Genomic DNA, 16,977 nt, shown 5'->3' on the forward strand with positions numbered 1-16,977 from the left:
CACATTCTGGAGCAGCAATATAAATGATACACTAGAATTAGGTCCTTTATATAGAAAATCTGACAGTAGTCCGAAAAGGCGACAAATAGTAACAGCATTAAGTACCTACATGTCATAAAAACCTGATACTATTTTAAAGACAAAGAAATGAAATGTGGAGAGGGATAAAGTTCACATAAATGAGTGCTGGATTCATAATTCAAGTACCTATTTTGGCTCCTTCAAATTCCTTACTTGTCCAGTATACTGTACGGTATCTATAACTGACTTAAAAACAGAAGTATATGTTCTAAGAGACATACTTGAATATATAATGAGTCTTACAGTTTTCTTATCTTTATTGAGATAACATTTGGCTTTTGTTCTCAAAATATGAGACTTGTCTCATCCCTAACACTGCTCACTCACTGTAGTAAGTGACAATCCTATGTGACCAAGGTAAACGCTAGAAATTCTACTAACACAGCCCTGCTGACTCTTCTTGAGTCACTGTTAAGTGTTTTGACAAGACAAAAACAAATGGTCTAACTAATATCTGTATTAGGCAGTTAAACCTTTTGTAAGTACCTCTAAGAGTATGCTCTGCTTCAATCACAGCATCCAAAGGTGGAGGTTCAATTGCTTTGGCCAAGAACTGGCCAATTCCTCCCAGACGCAGAAGTTTTATGCTCAAAGCAATTTCATGCAATGGTGTTCGAAACATCTCTGGTGTCATATGGGTTTCGAGTCTAAAAGAAAATAAGCATGAAATAACCAGCCTCCTTATGTAAATTTATCAAACTGTTTTTACAGACACAGAATTCAGGATACTGAGTTGCCCCTTCTTTCATCCTTTTTCAACTGAGAAAGTATGTCCATCTCAAGAAACAAGAGAGTAACATGCTAGTGAGGCTGTAAGGAGAAAAGAATCTTTCTTCATTGTTTATGGGAGGGTAAACTGATTATAACCACTATGGAAATCACTATAAATTTTTCAAAACAAACAAACAAACCCACCCCTAAACCTAGAAATTCTATTTGACTCAATCCCCTTGTAGTTATCTTCCCAAAAGGCTTCAAAAATGGATGTGCTCTCTTGAGACCATAATGTTTTTCTGGGAGTGTCCTTTTTTGGGGTTTTTTTTTTTTTGGGGGGGGGGGGGGGGACGACAGCCGCGCGGTACCGGGGATTGAATTCATGACCTTGTGCTTGCCAGGCAAGTACTATGCCAGAGCTAAATCCCTGGCTGGAGTGATTTTTCTGAGGCAGCATTTCAGCATTATATGGTTCAGTTCAGGCTGGCCTCAAAACTCATGGCAGTCCTGCCTCAGCCTTCCAAGTGCTGGGATTATAGGCATGCACCACCACACCCAGCTTGAGACAATGATGTTCAGTGGTGTAAATCAGACACACAAGCTTGAACATCACATGGTTTCCTCTTATATGAAAAGGATAATAGAAAAAAAATGGGAAAAACTTTTATTCTAAAAGTTTTAATTCTGTGTTTATGTTGTCAGTTTAGTGTCACTACATTACACTATGAACAATCACTTTGCAGGACTTCTATCTCTTTTTTATCGGTCCCGGGGATCGAACTTGCGACTGCCTGCTTGCAAGGCAGGCGCTTATGCCACTGAGCTAAATCCCCAGGCCCAGGACTTCTATTTCTTTGAGTATGTCTTTACTGTTGCTATTAGCATGGTCTATTTTGAAATAAACAAAATGAGCCTTTAAAGTCCAACAAGTTATTACAAATTAATATTAACAGTGAATATTTAGTGAACTCCACATAATATGCACAATTCTAAGTATTTTACACACAGCAACCCTGTATATTAGGTATATTAGTCTAGTCTTTTACTATGCTCCCCCTTCCTTTTGCGGTCTGGAAAATTTATCTGTAATCTCATGGAAATTCTGGTGAAATAATTTTAACCTATCACCTACAGTCAACTTACAGTGAGTATAAAGATACTAAGATATATTTATATAGTTAAGGGCAGCCAAGGGGACCTGAGTCTGGTCTAGACAAGGGTTTATGAAACAAAGGACTTGACCCAGGGCTTAATTCATGAAAAAGAGAGTAGCTCAAGGATAAGTGATGGTGAGAATGGCAGAAACTATGTGAGTAATAATGTGAGCTGAGCTAGTTAAGCCGCCAAAAAGTACCTCTGTAATATGTAGAGAGAAGGAGATGTAGAAAGACCAATCCTTTTAACACAACTGAGTTAGCATTTAATATTTAGGGGGCTGGTGTTGTGATGCGTAAACTTTCTTTGTCCTAGGAAATTATAGCATCTTATTTTGAGACTGAACCCAAGTGATGGTCCTGGAGCAACAGCTCTGTCACTTCACTGGGTTAAACCATTTAGTGGGACACTTTGATGTGAGGACATAGTGCTGTTGCTTAGCTTTTAAGATTACATACCAGAATCTAGCTATTTACATTGCTTAGAACCAGCTGAGAGGAAAAGGAAATGGTTTAGCCAGCTCTGTACGTATCAGCATATGGAACGAGGCCAAGTTTAGCTAAAATGGAGGTAACTGTTTTGTATTTAAGGAGAGCCGTTCATATGGCCTTCTACATCATCTCTGACTAAAAACTGATCAAAGAACACAAACCACTCAGTAAGAACCTATCTCAAAATACAAAAGGCTAGGGATGAGTAGCTCAGTGCAAAGGTGCTGCTTTCAGTCTGTGTTCCCAGCAGGCAGGTTTGTTTCTTACCTCTCAAAACGGGCTCGGCTACAGAGGTGAAAGCAAAATCCAGGCCGCACACGACCAGCTCGGCCTTTACGCTGTTCAAGGTTTGTTTTGGATGCCCAGACTGTAGCATAGTTGGTCATGTTGTTGTGAGCCGTAAATAGTTTCACTTTTTGTCTACATAGGAAAGAATGGTTAGTTCTAAGACCCCAATATATATGGACAGCACTATTGTATATTCACTGGATAATGTTTTCCAAACCCTACTGATAATATCTACTTTTGACCACCACAAATACAAACTGCATTTTTATTATACTCTCCCTAGCTATCAATCTACTAAAATACAACGTAACATATACATACCACTTACCAGCTGGATTATCTTTGCAAAGGTATGTAACATCTTTGCCTCATTTGAAAATTGATATTATGCTTCTATCTATACAAAGTTATGCATACATGGTTAAGTAACATAATGAACAAATCATTTAAATGGGATCTCACACACAAGAGTTAAGTGATAGTCACTCAAGCTACCTCTAAATCCAATGTTAAAAGTGACCGAATTTGTATGATCTAAAGGTTATATGGCACATATCATGGCATACCTCAAGAGGTGCTGGCAAAAAGTCTGCTGGAAACCCTAAGTAATCCTAAAATTCCTTACATACATAGGTAACTGCTACTAAGTAACTGGGATTAGCACAGAATGCTATTCACTATTCTTTAAAATAGCCACTAGCCAATCATTTTTAACTGCTATGACTGAGGGACTATGTACAGAAGACAAGGAGCACAAGTTAGACATAGCCAAGTTTTAACACTGTTGTTCCCTCTTGGATCAGTTACCAGTGTATTTACTTTCTATTTAATACCCCTCTCCACTCTTGTATTTCCCAGGCTCTCATAATATTATATATAGCCCTTTAATATGTAAATGATTTTTTAAAAGGTACAGTATTTGTCATGTGCTAAACAGTGGTTATCTCTGCACTCCAAATAGCACACTACTAGCACAGCAATGATCAGTGGAAATGAGAAACAAGTGAAACATCAGCTGATCTGACTGCAGTGGGAAGCACTCAGAAATTATAATGTTAAGTTTTGTCATTGTCTACTAATTTGTGCTGACAAACACAAAAAATTAATCTTGACTATCACAGCATGTGATAAAAAATATGGTGAATTTATAAAGTTACTACAGTTGAACAGTCTCTATTCTCCCTCACTTTGAATACACATCTAATTCTTGATACTTTCTGAACTGGTTCTGGAAGTCTTCTCTAGTTGTGCTATTCTGTATCAGTTTTATGTCAAAGTATCTTTAGTTGTGCTATTATGGTTGCCTTGATGTCCTAAATCAATTCAAAACATTTATCTTTCATGGTCATTCTGACTTTGGGAAGAGTTAAAGTTGGACAGCACCAGATCTGGTAAGGTGAATGAGGACACAACATAACCTTTTTAGAGCCTGCATATCTGTTGAACGCCACTTAGGAAGCATTCATTGTACTTTTTTATTGCGGTGGGTGTGTAGAGAAGTTCATAAAACAGGATTTTTAGAACTGCTTCAGAAATTGACCAGAATGATGTGATACTAAGATCAAAACCATTGTAGGGCTGTCAGGGGGATTAAACTGCAATGTTTCTTTTTAGAAGACATTGACGATATTTTTTGATTGTGGTCCGTAAGAAGTTCATGAAAAGACGATTTCCAGAACTGTTCAAGAAATTGACAAAAATGATGTGATATGCTATTCTAACGCTGTCAGGAGATTTCACTGTAATAATGTAAATATCTAAGTATTCACTGTATTTTTTTTAATCAATCTGTGCATGTACAGTAGGACAGCAGTTTTTTTAACTGTTCATTGACGAATGTTCCAATTGGAACACTGAAAGAGACAAAACAGATTCACTGAGAACTTACTTGCAAGAGTCAATGACATAAACAACATCATTTATGGTAATGCTCGTTTCAGCAATATTTGTGGACAAAATAACCTGCAAAGAAATGGTAAAAGAAAAACTACACTTCAGAAGATATTCTACTTATGTACCTAAGACTGATTTATTTGCTCACATAAAAATAGCAGATGTGCACTAGGGTTAAGAAAAAAATAAATCACTTTCCTACTTACTATGAAAAATTTTAGCAAGCTTAAACAGAGGTTACTTATTTCCATGTATATCTATGTATTTGATTTTTAGAGTCTGGGTTGTGCTACATAGTACAGGTTGTCCTCAAACTCACAGTGATCCTCCTACCTTAGCTCCCCAAATGCTAGGATTACAGGTTACTCAACCACACCTACCTTATTCCTCAATTTAGATGGGTCACAAACTTTGGGGGTGGCTTGCTGAAAGCCTATAATACTTGTTTATTATGTATGTTACCTCTAATCCCATTCTATAATGTTTAAAACTTACCTTGGTTACTCCAACTGGTACTGGATCAAACACTTTGCGCTGTTCTTCTCGTGGAATCTGAGAATGCAGAGGTAGAATCTGATACCTATGGCTTCCTACAATACAAAATAGTTAAGGTTTATTAAACATAGGAAACTGGAGGAGTTAAAACCATTCTTTACATGGCAGGGAGAAACTGGGAATCAAATTCATGACCCTGTGCTTGCCAAGCAGGCAGGCACTGTGCTGCTGAGCTATATCTGTGGCCCCTACTACATGTTGTAATTTAAAAACATGACACTAAATTTTTCTGTTATCACATATGGCCATTATTCACTCTCAAATAGATGACAATTGAGAGAAACATACCAAAATGTGGATTCATTTCCAAATGCTTCTGCATAGTACAGATCAAGTTCCAGCCAGGCAAAAAAACCAACACAGCTCCAGGAACATTAAGGGTTTCAATGTACTTAAGAAGAGCTTCAATGAGTTCAAAAGGAGTTTCCTTTTCATTCAACTGAGACATGCTCAACTTTGTTTCTGGACCATATTCATCACCACAGATCAAGTTGCAATTCGCCTAAGGAAAAAAAAAGGGGAGGCACATTTTCAATTATCTTGGCTCATAAATTTTCTAGATTTTTCATGTTCAATCGAATGATGTGAAGTGTAGCCAGGTGAGGTGGTACATGCCTGTAATCCCAGCACTTGGAAGGCTGAGGCAGGAGGATAGTTGCAAGCTCAAGACAGACCAGCCTGGGCTACAAAATGAGCTCAAGGCCAGCCTGAGCTGCACACTGAGACACTGTCTCAAAAAAAGGTGAAGTGTTACACATAAAGAATTTAACCTCCACATAGAACTTACATCAACCAATTGTATTTTTCTCTTCTGGGCTAGTTCACCTCTCTCGTTTTTTTTTTTTTTTTTTTTTTTAAAGTCAGTACCAGGGGAGGGACTCATAACCACACGCTTGCAAGGGAGGCGTTTATGCTGCTGAGCTAAATCCCCAGGCCCTAGTTCATCTCTCCTTAGGCAATCTGATGATCCCCCATTCCCAGGTCACCATACTGGTATTGACCTTAGTGTAGGCACTTGATCTGCATGGTGCTATGCAGCTCAAAAGGCACTCATGTCAGTTACCATCCATCTCAGCCTCCAGAGTAGCTGAGACTATAGGTATAGTCCATCTCATCTGGCTTATTCTGAACTTTCCCTCTAATATTCCCAAAGGACACAATTAAACTTCAAGAACTAAGTTTTTCAGGTATTTTCCTTGTTAATGAACTATTCATCATTAGTAATTTTTGATCACTTCATCTATTTCTAAAATGTTTTATATCTGTTCCATGTATTCTATTTTAAAGTCAGTGATATATAAAGACCTCAATGAGAAAATTGAAACACAACTGGTCTTTTTTCCTCAACCAAGTTTTCCAATATGCTGTACGTATTCTTTTTTTCTTTTCTTTTTCTTTTTTTTATCGGTACCAGGGATCGAACTCACGACTGCCTGCTTGCAAGGCAGGCGCTTATGCCACCTAGCTAAATTCCCAGCTTCTGTAGTATTCTTAAGAGGTTGATTCTCCGGATACTTTTTGTATCAAATTCTGCACTGTTGTCTGTTGTATAGCAGTCATTCTCTTCAAATTTCCAAGAGGAAGATGCTTTTTTACTTTCATTTGTCTCAGCCTCAAGCATATTTAAAATTAATGTCCTTTCTTTCCTATTTCTTGGTAGAAAAAAATCCTTGTTTTTCCCTGTTCAATGCTTTCTCTCTTGAATAGTTTTATTACTGCCCAATTTGGAAGGTGCTTAACCTTTGTGGTACAGATGACCAAGGGATCTTTTTAAAATACAGATTCTGATTCAACATATCTAGGATACAGCACAAAGTTTTCTCCTGTCTACAAGTTTCCCAGGTGCTCTGGTGTAGAGAATATGAAGTAAAAGTCTACTGTAAGATATAATTGTTTCTAGGGGGTGGTGCTTGAACATCTTACAATTTGTATGTCAAACAAAATTTAACTTACTTTAGAAAAATGCATAACACTGAATCTACAATTATTTGGATCAAAATATATTAATCTACAGACAATATAGTTTTTAAACAGTGTTCTATAAAGCTAACTCATTCTGTTTTTACTAAAACTTTTTTCTCCAAAACCAACTTGCCCACAATAAAAATTCTTTATTAGATTCACTTACATCATCATCCTCACCACTATCCTCTTCCTTATCCTTCTTTTTCTTGTCCTTTGGTGGAGGAACAAACTGGGTCATCTGAATACAGTCTTCCAAAAAATACTCTGCCAGAAACAATCCACTTAGGTTAAGTACAAACTATCAACTCTCAGAATACAGCAGTCTTAAAGCCATTTGCTAATTCCTATCTCACAATTCCTTACTATCTTTCAACTTTATTCTTTACAACTGCCCAGAAATTACGATAGCAATAACTTTTTTTTTCTTAAAACTTTACTATTTCACTCTTAGATCCTAAAGGAGAGCAAAATGTAAGTTATATCTATTCCCACAAAGTCAGTTCTCTGCACAACATTAAGCTAAAACTTTTTGGAATGCCCATCACCCATACATTATGTATGCTAACTGCAGATGCAACTCCTGAATACTAAAATGAAACCTGTATTTATTTCACTGAATTCACTGATGTATGATGAACTGTGATTTAATACTCTAATGTGGCCTTTATTTTAAATGCCCTTAATGATTACTACAATCTCTAAAAAAATCCAAATCCTACTGTATAAATATTTATACCACCCTTCCTCACTCCCACAAGGTTTACCTTGAACTGGGAAAGTTCTCCCATAAACTTCAATGATAGGGCAATTGAAGAAATATTCACAAAACATACTGGTGTCAATAGTAGCAGACATAAGTACAATGCGAACTTCAGGATAAGCCAGAACCACATCACGCAAGACCACCAAAAGAAAGTCAGTCTATTAAAATATAAAAACACATGAAAAGAAACTGTATGAAACATAGGGCATGAGATCCATCTAAAAGATTTATGTTACACAGCTACGAAATCCCTAAAATTCAGTGTCTTAGAAGGCTGCTGGCAGAAGTGCAAGAAAAAAAGGTTATTATGAAATAGTGACAGCATTTTTAGGGAACAGATATAGCCTAAAAACCATGGCAGTGCTGGGCAGAGGACTGTCACAAGTTTGAGGCCAACTGGGAATCACAGGTGAGTTCAAGTGTAGCCCAGACTACATAGTGAGACCCAGTCACAACCAAATAACTGGGGATAACTGAAAGAGTGCTATTTAGATAGGGGAAGACAAGGACACAGAGTATTAAGAACATCAATGAATCTATCTCCAGATTTTTAGTGAAATTTTAATTAATTAGAAAAAGAAAACAAAGCTATAGTGACCTATGAGACTCATTTTTTAAATGCTGAAAAGACACTCAAAACAATGGTGAAGAAATTTATTTTTTTCCTTTGTCTTTGAAATAAAGTGGATTGGGGGGGATAAATTTACTTTTCTTAAATATGAATTAGTTTTGAACCCAGGACCTTTGCACTGACCTATATCCCCAGTCCTTAAATTATATTGTAGTGTCACGGTTAAATTGCCCACTAAATTGCCCAGGCTGTACTCAAACTTGCGATCCCTTAGCCGACCTGCACTACTGAGATTACAGGTGTTATGCTGCCCTGTCTGCCTAAATATTATTAATTAAGAGAATATAATTTACTACCTTTGAGATTTTTTTTTGAACGACCACCACATTTTATTTTATTTATTTATTTTTTTTTTTTGTCTTTTTCATTTTTACCGGTACCAGGGATCGAACTCACGACCGCCTGCTTACAAGGCAGGTGCTTATGCCACTGAGCTAAATCCCCAGCCCCGACCACCACATTTTAAAAAGTCACTGACACATTACGCACATTCTTTCCCAGAGTGTGAATAAATCAATGAATTCACCTACTCTTGTAGGAATCTAGGTGGCTTCTAAGGTTTTAAACTATTTCCTTAAATCTGCTGGGTGACATGGTATGGAAAGGTAAACTTTTAAGAGTTAAAGTGAAGGGCTGGAGGTATAGCTCAGTAGCACAAGCACCTATCTGGCAAATGTGAAGTCCTAAGTTCAAGTCTCAATACAAGGGGGAAAAAGTTACAGTGAAACTATTTTCCTAACTGGCTCAATAATACACATTCTCCCACAAGCATTGCTAAAAAACAAAACAAACCAAACTCCTGCTCCATACACTTGGAATTGTCATTTAAAGTGTTATAAACCAAACTGATAAAGCAATATCGTAATGGGAGTTTGAACTGCACTTTCCTTATTTCCCAATGAGACTGAGTAACCTTACAAACTTATTAGCCAAATATTTTTCTTCTATAAATTGCCTATTATCTCATCTCTTATCTTTCTGAGTCACCTAGATATTTCTTACTAATTTGTGGTTGTTTATATTTTTATACTAGTAAATTGGAATCATCTGGCTTAAAAGGAATAAAATCTTAGTTTTAATATAAATTACATTAATTTGAAGATAGACTGACATATTCAGAAAAGTACAGAACTATCATTGAGTACAGTAACTATCTGGCCACATGTATCTTCCAAGCACATAAATGTGGTTAATCCAAATTGATATACTTCTGTGTAAATAAAATACACAACAGGTTTTAAAGAATTCATGTGAAAAAATTTTAGAAAAACAACCTAATTTTAAAATTGACTACAAGACTGCCTGTAATCTTTTTTTTTGTCTTTTTCCTTTTTATAGGTACTAGAGATTGAACTCATGACTGCCTGCTTGCAGTTGCTTTATGCCGCTGAGCTAAATCCCCAGCCCCTGCCTGTAATCTTGAATTCAAACATTGCTGTAACCTGGGTTACTTACCTAGTGAGTTCAAAGCCATCCTGAACTACATGGTGAGATTACCCAAAAACAAGACCCACAAAGTTTTAAAATTACATTGCCATTTAAGCCCTAAATCTATCTGGAGCTGATTTCTGTATCTTGATTATGAGACAGTAAACTAGTATCAACTAGTTCCACATGGATGACCACTAGTTTTCAATAACATTTCTCCACTACTATTTCTTTCAACCGTTAAGCCATATACATGAAATACCATAACTTCAAAGTAAGCCTGATTATCTGTAAGGCAGAAAGACTTCATTCTGCTTTTCTTAAGAAAGACTGGTTATTTTTAGCCTCATGTCATCCCAAGAGTATTTCCAACCATTTTAACAAATCCTATGAAAAAGTCTTCTGGAATTCTGATTAGACTTGCCTTTAAAAAAAAAAAATAGAAACAAAACAACCTGTTAACTTATTTGGGGAGAATTGGTATTTCTACGCTATTTAGTCCTTCTATTTATCATCCATTTTTCTAGTTTTACAATAAATTTTATTTTTCCTACATTGGTCTTGCATGTTTTTGGATTTATTCCCACGTATTTTATATTCTGACCACTGCAAAAGCATCTTCTTTTCAGTTGTTTGCTAGCTGCTTGCTCAGAAATGCAACTGACTTATTAATCGTTTAGCCAACCATTCTGTTAAATTCTATTATCTAACAAATCTGTAAGTTGTTAGGTTTTTTGTAAAAGTAGATAATTTAGGTAAGTCTCATCTGAGAGAGACGAAATAAAAAATTTCTACTCAGGCACGTGGCATATAGCTATAACTCTGCACTTGGGAAGCTGAAGCAAGAAGATTACAAAGTTGAGCTTCGTATACACAGTGAGTCCAAGGCCAGTATGGACTACAGAGCAAGACTCTCAAAAGATTAAAAACAAAATAAAATACAAATCTCTGCTAAGATTTTCTCATTTTTCATTGAAAATGGTACATTAATATAAACAATCTTAAAAAGCTATTTTTAGGATAGTGATGATGATCCATTAATATTATTGCAGAACTTTCAGTAATTTAAACCCAAACACCACTTGTATGTTAATATTCAAAGAAAATTCTGACACAGAGGGACTAATATCAAGTTAACCAGGAAGAAAAAAAAAGTAGGGGATGGCATCTGATCTCTAGAAGGGGTGGGGGAGAGATTGAAGGTATACTTTTGTGGTAAAGTACATGACTAGCTCTGATGAGGCCCTGAGATCAACCCTTGCAAACAAAAGTTACTAAGAGATTCTCATTGACAAAAACAGCAAAAATTTAGTTTTACTGAAGAAATATGTGATTGTATTAATCTAACACTCAAACTACTCTATTTGTTGCAGCTAAAAAAGAATTACAAGAATAAAAAAGTAACTGGTTCTAAAGGTATTTTCCAAAAAGAATCAAATCCAAGAACTGTATTATGTAACACAAGCTTGAATGAACAAAATAAACACTGACATCTTTCAAACATCATACAATTATATAGTTGAGGTTTTCCAAGGACCAAGACATAAGAACAGAAAGTAAATTCCAGTGTGAGCTGGGTATGGTGGCACACACCTGTAATCCCATCACTCGGGAAGTAGAGGAAAGATTGGTGCCAGTTTGAGGCCAGCCTGGCCTACAAAGTGAGTTTAAAGCCAGTCTGAATTGCATAGTGAGACCCTATCTCAAGAAGACAAAAGGCAAAACAAAACAAAATTGTGATATTATTTGACATGTATAAAAAGTAGAGCTATAACATTAAAGGCATCATTAATCAGGTTAAAAGAAAAATTTACAAATCACATAAACTGCCAATTAAAGAGAAAAATTATAATATTTCACACCAGCTGCCTGGTGTCCCAGCACTTCTGAGGCAGTCAGGAGGACTGCCCTGCCATGAATTGAAGCTCAGCCTAGGCTATATGGTAAGCTCAAAGTCACCCTGAAGGTGACCAAGGTCTTATACAGTAAGACTGTCTCCAAAAACAAAACAAAACAAAACAAAACAAAACAAAAAAAAACACACTAAGTAAAATTCTACTCAGCTACACAAGTTATATATTATTAGATATACCTGCTTACAGCATAAATTATACTTTAACAGTTCTTAGTTTTAAAATGAATTTTGTGCATATAATCCCCATAACAGGATGAGTTAAACACCTTAGTAACAAATGGTCACAAGTTTGGTAGATAAATTGGTATGAGTGGGAAAAGAGAAAAAGCGTAACTTCCAAGTTACTTACATTAATGTCTCTTTCGTGTATTTCATCAACAATTACATGACTGATTCCTCGAATGCCTGCTTCTAATTTTCTCAATAGAACACCTTAAAAAGAAAGAGGAACAACTAGGGATGTGTTTTTATGTTAATTAGATATAGGGAAGTACAAAACTGAAGAAGCTAGCTTTGCCATAACTATACTTCAGTAACCCCCTAGCATTTTAGGAACTCACATACTTAAAATTATGAGAAAGGCAACTATTTAGTCTAAAATACATTTGTTTTTCATTAATTTTATGGTTTCATCTTCTCTAAAACAACCAGCAGATCCATCATACTCTTTATGAAGAAAAAGTACCCCAAGTTCTTACTTAAGTGAAAATTCTAAGATTTGCTCATTATTTTCATGTATCTTATCTAGTTAACTTTGTTTACAAACTGGCAATACAAACCAAACGAAATCAAAATACTTCACTGACCTACAGTACAAAACATTATGCTGGCATGAGGACGGGGAAGTATAGACTCAAATCGAACACTGTAGCCACAGCTTTTTCCAGGCTCCTCTCCTCTTTCATACGCAACTCGCTCTGCCACAGAGACTGCACTGATCCTCCTAGGCTGAAACAAAAAAGAAAAGTTTTGTTTTGTTTTGTTTCAGGCAAATCATTATACTTAAGTCTAAAATTAATTTTTTAAAAATTAGAAAATGATTAATTTTATACCAGACATTTAAAAAAATGTTTTTAAAGATACTTTTTTTTGGGTAGAGAACTATGACATTCAAGTCAAACACACAAAAAGCAGGTTCTTCTAACTGCCTGCTACACTGAAAACATATTGAGGAAATTATTTGAGACATTATGGAAAGCAGGAGGAAGGTGGATAAACCCCTTTGGCTTATCTGCTGTGAATATAGTTACAGAAGTAAATTTAAGACCCTGAAGGATTAGAAGTTCAATCAAAACTTACCTGTACGCTTACAACATAACTTAGGAAAACCAGAGGCATTTAGAATCACTAAAGAGTAAAAAACTTGAATATTCATTATATTTTGACTAGTAACAAAAATTTCCATAGTTAAATCTTAAAGTATAGGGCTGGTAATACTCTTAGTTTACAATCAACTATTCCATATTTATTCACCAAGGAAAGAGACATTATGATACACTGTTGAACACACTGTAGAATTTTCCTGAACTGGTCATTATTTTAATGTACCCTGACTTAACGATGCCATCTTCTCTGACACTAAATTTAACTAATCACCTTTACTCAGAAAGGTCTATGAATTCTTCTAAGACATATCACCATTTTCTTGAATGTCTCCCTAATTCCAGAATTCAAACAGGCAAATTATAGATATTATATACAAGTTCTAAAAGTTCAACTCCTGTAACAGAGATCAGTTGTTTAAATATTAACATATATTGTTTGGTGTGGAAACACATGCCTGTGACCCCAGCACTCAGGAGACTGATCTGGGCTACAAAGTGAATTGAAGGCCAGCCTGAACTATAAAGTTAGACCCTGTCTCAAAAAAGTTAGGCATGCTGGTGCCATGTCTGTAATCCCAGCACTAGGGAGGCTTAGGCAGAAGGCTCCCTATGCGTTGAAGTCCAGCCTGGACTACACAGCAAGATCCTGTCTCAAAACCAAACCTAATCACACATTACATGTCCTTATCTACAGGTATATCAACTCAGATACAGAAGCAGTATTCCACATCTGAATGATTATGAATACTAATGTCACCGAAGCGCTCTGTATACTACAGAGTTCTGCCATGTGTGTTAAATCAGTAGATATGGAAAGGACATAGCATTAAAGGTATAAAATAATCACACAGTGCTCTGGGCTCTTTCAGAAGTCATTTGCATTCCATAAGCCAACAGGTAAATGGTCAACACTACCATCATCCCTTTTCCATTTTTGTTTTCTTCTCTAGTTTTTAGGATTTCTACCAGAAGTTAGCTTATAAAACTTTAAGTATCTGACTCTTTTTACGATATTGATATATTACTAGAACAAACTGCTTATTTTATCCCCTTAGAATTACTTCTCAGTCTGCCATCTTTGTAGTTTTCAACCAGCCACTAAGAGACATGGGCAGAAGGTGGCCTGCCACTACTATCTTTAAAAACAAAACAAAGCAAAACACAACATCTTCAAAAACGGAAGCACCACCAAAGAGGTGTAAAGGAGTACTACTTTACTAGTGTAAAGGGGTACTACTCCTAACCATAACCTTCTTGGAATAGTTCTATTCCATGAAGAACTTGACCTTTGTTAAATTCTTTTATATCCTAATTGAGAATGAATGTCCAATAACAATTGCAAGTCATCTAAAAAGGTAACTATTTTCTTCTGTATTTTCAAATGTTTTGCAAGCAACATCAGATTATTAAGGGACTTAGGTGTGCACAGTCCAAAGGCAGCCAATATACAATGGATATGTGTGAGAACTTACACTAAATAGAAAAGTGCTTCTGGATGAGATGTTAACTTGTAACATATGTCTAACATGTATGATTAGCTTTCTATAGAAAGACATGATTATTAACCTTCTGAAGAAACAGGTACAGTGACTCTAGTACTCAAGAGGCTCAGGCAGGAGGACCACTGCCAGTTTGAGGTTAGTTTGTGCTACACAGCAGAACTCTGTCTCAAAAACAGTCATTCACACAAAATCAGAATACAATGGCTTGCTAAGTAGTGCTTCCATGCTACTAGAAACTTTTCAGCAGGAGTCAAGAGAAGCATCTACTATAAACACTCCAAAAAGAACCAATGCCTCAAATCTCTTCCAGGTCCACAATTCTGTAAGTAAGAAATAAAAATTAAAATACCACTTAGAACCAGGCGTGGTAGTGTGTGCCTGTGATCCCAGCATTTGGGAGATCGAGGTGGAGGATTACTATGAGTTCAAGGCTACAGGTTTGGTGAATAAATGGTTTAAGTGGGAAAAGAGAAAACGAAGAAACTGTATTTCAGTTTCTCTTCATTTAGAAAAAGCCTAACATACATACACTTGTTCATTCATTGCTATAACTGCTCACACTGGGTTTAGACTTTCAATCCTCCTGCCTCAGCCTCCCAGAAAGCTGAGATTACAGGTAAGTGCCACCATGGCTGGCAAATGAAAGTATTTTTATACTCAAATGTAGAATGTTGGGCCCATGACCCACTGTGAAGCTCAATGCTGTTCCATTACAGAGATATCTGGGTATCAGGCTGTATGGATAAAACCACCAAGAACGTCTAAATTATTTGTGAAGGGACACTAACTAGTAAGCAAGTAAGACAAAAGTCAGGCTGAGAGGGCTAGGGATACAGCTCAGTACCATAAGTGCTTGTCTAGCAAGCACAAGGTTCTGAGTTTGATTCCCAGTATTAAAAAAGGAAAAAAAAAATGCTGGATGTGGTGAAACACCCCTCCAATCCCAGCAATCAGGAGGCTAAGACAGGAGGATTGTCTTAAGCTTGGCCACTCTGGGCAGTGAGTTCAAGAACATTATGGCAGGCTGGGGATTTAGCTCAGTGGCAAATCCCTGCCTGGCAAGCGTGAGATCATGAGCTTGACTCTCTGTATCTACCCTTTCAAAAAAGAACAGTGTGGCTGCATGGTAAGACACTTTCAAAAAACCAAGAGTACTCAAGTATCCTCTTCTGTCAAATAGTGCCTCTTAAAAAGGTACTCCCTGCTCCTGGAAAGACTGCTAAGATTAAAAACAACAATGTTCTGTTGGACCAGTGTTTGGGGCTGCAACTTTCACTTTAAGGCAGAAAGAGTCACTGTAAGTTTGGGGTATAGGAAGAGAAACCAAAGATTTCTCACTCAAAAAATAAAAGTGAAGGAACTTGCCATCCTTAAGCTATGGATTCAATCTCTAGCAATGCAAAAAACAAACCAACAATAGGATAATTATTTTAAAATTTTGGAATATTTGCACATATTTAATGAGAAATCTAGCGATGTAACTCAGGCCTAAACTTGAAAGTTGCTGAGCTATGGTGGCACACACCTCTAACTCTACCACTTGGGAGACTGGCTGAGTGGGGATATTCACTTTGAGTTCAAGGCTAGCTTGGGTTACACAGGGAGACCCGGTCTCAAAAAAACAAACAAACAAAAAGCTCCAATCAAACAAAAACCAACTCAACAGCCACCAAACACTAAATTCATTTACATTTCTTATCTATCTTAAACATAAAACCTGAAGGAAGGGCTAGAGATTTAGCTCAGTGGGGCAGCACCTGCTGGTAACCTCAAGGTCACGAGTTTGATTCTCCATAACAAAAACAAACAAAAAAAGTCCCAAGTATCCTAAAAGTAATTCTGTACAGTATTTTTAGGGTGTCTGTATTATCACTGAAATCCGCAATAAAGTTGGTATGAAGTTTCCCAATGTGATGGTACCACTGTACTTAAGGAGTTGCAAATTTTGAAGCACTTCAAATTTTTTAAAATTTGAAGGTATTTGCAAGCCTATAATGTCAAGAATCTTAAAAGATATTATTTATTCCTTATAATAATTTTAGGCCAAAAAATTCAAGTCTCAAAATACAATTTATAAAATGTACCTCTAGTTCTGAAATATTCTTTGTATACTTATATGAACACAATATTCACACTTTTTTTTGGTATTTCAAGGTTTGACACTAACCAAATGATGATTTATGCTACTTAGGAATTTCTATGTCAAAGTGTTTTCCTACCTGAGATAGGTGTGGAGCTTTTGGTACTGCCATCCTTCCAAGTGCTACAAGA

At 36.4% G+C, this 16,977-nt stretch overlaps 1 protein-coding gene across 5 annotated transcripts in view; it reads right to left on the reverse strand.

Moving 5' to 3' along the window:
• Positions 1 to 16,977, reverse strand: part of Dhx9 (DExH-box helicase 9) — a 45,062-nt gene that overhangs the window by 8,082 nt on the left and 20,003 nt on the right. For 4 of the 5 annotated variants that reach the window (XM_063240040.1, XM_063240043.1, XM_063240042.1 and 1 more), the window contains 10 exons: positions 12,686 to 12,827; positions 12,229 to 12,311; positions 11,558 to 11,662; positions 7,907 to 8,063; positions 7,306 to 7,406; positions 5,466 to 5,679; positions 5,118 to 5,212; positions 4,618 to 4,691; positions 2,709 to 2,861; positions 568 to 728 (listed from right to left, as the gene is read on the reverse strand). In XM_063240040.1, coding sequence (XP_063096110.1) covers positions 568 to 728; positions 2,709 to 2,861; positions 4,618 to 4,691; positions 5,118 to 5,212; positions 5,466 to 5,679; positions 7,306 to 7,406; positions 7,907 to 8,063; positions 11,558 to 11,662; positions 12,229 to 12,311; positions 12,686 to 12,827 — 1,285 coding nt within the window. The remainder of the gene's footprint in view (positions 1 to 567; positions 729 to 2,708; positions 2,862 to 4,617; positions 4,692 to 5,117; positions 5,213 to 5,465; positions 5,680 to 7,305; positions 7,407 to 7,906; positions 8,064 to 11,557; positions 11,663 to 12,228; positions 12,312 to 12,685; positions 12,828 to 16,977) is intronic. The other variant, XM_063240041.1, reaches the window with a different exon arrangement.

The sequence above is a fragment of the Cavia porcellus genome, unplaced genomic scaffold (assembly GCF_034190915.1).
Source record: "Cavia porcellus strain 051 isolate PalLab524CR breed Dunkin Hartley unplaced genomic scaffold, mCavPor4.1 scaffold_29, whole genome shotgun sequence".
NCBI lineage: Eukaryota > Metazoa > Chordata > Mammalia > Rodentia > Caviidae > Cavia > Cavia porcellus.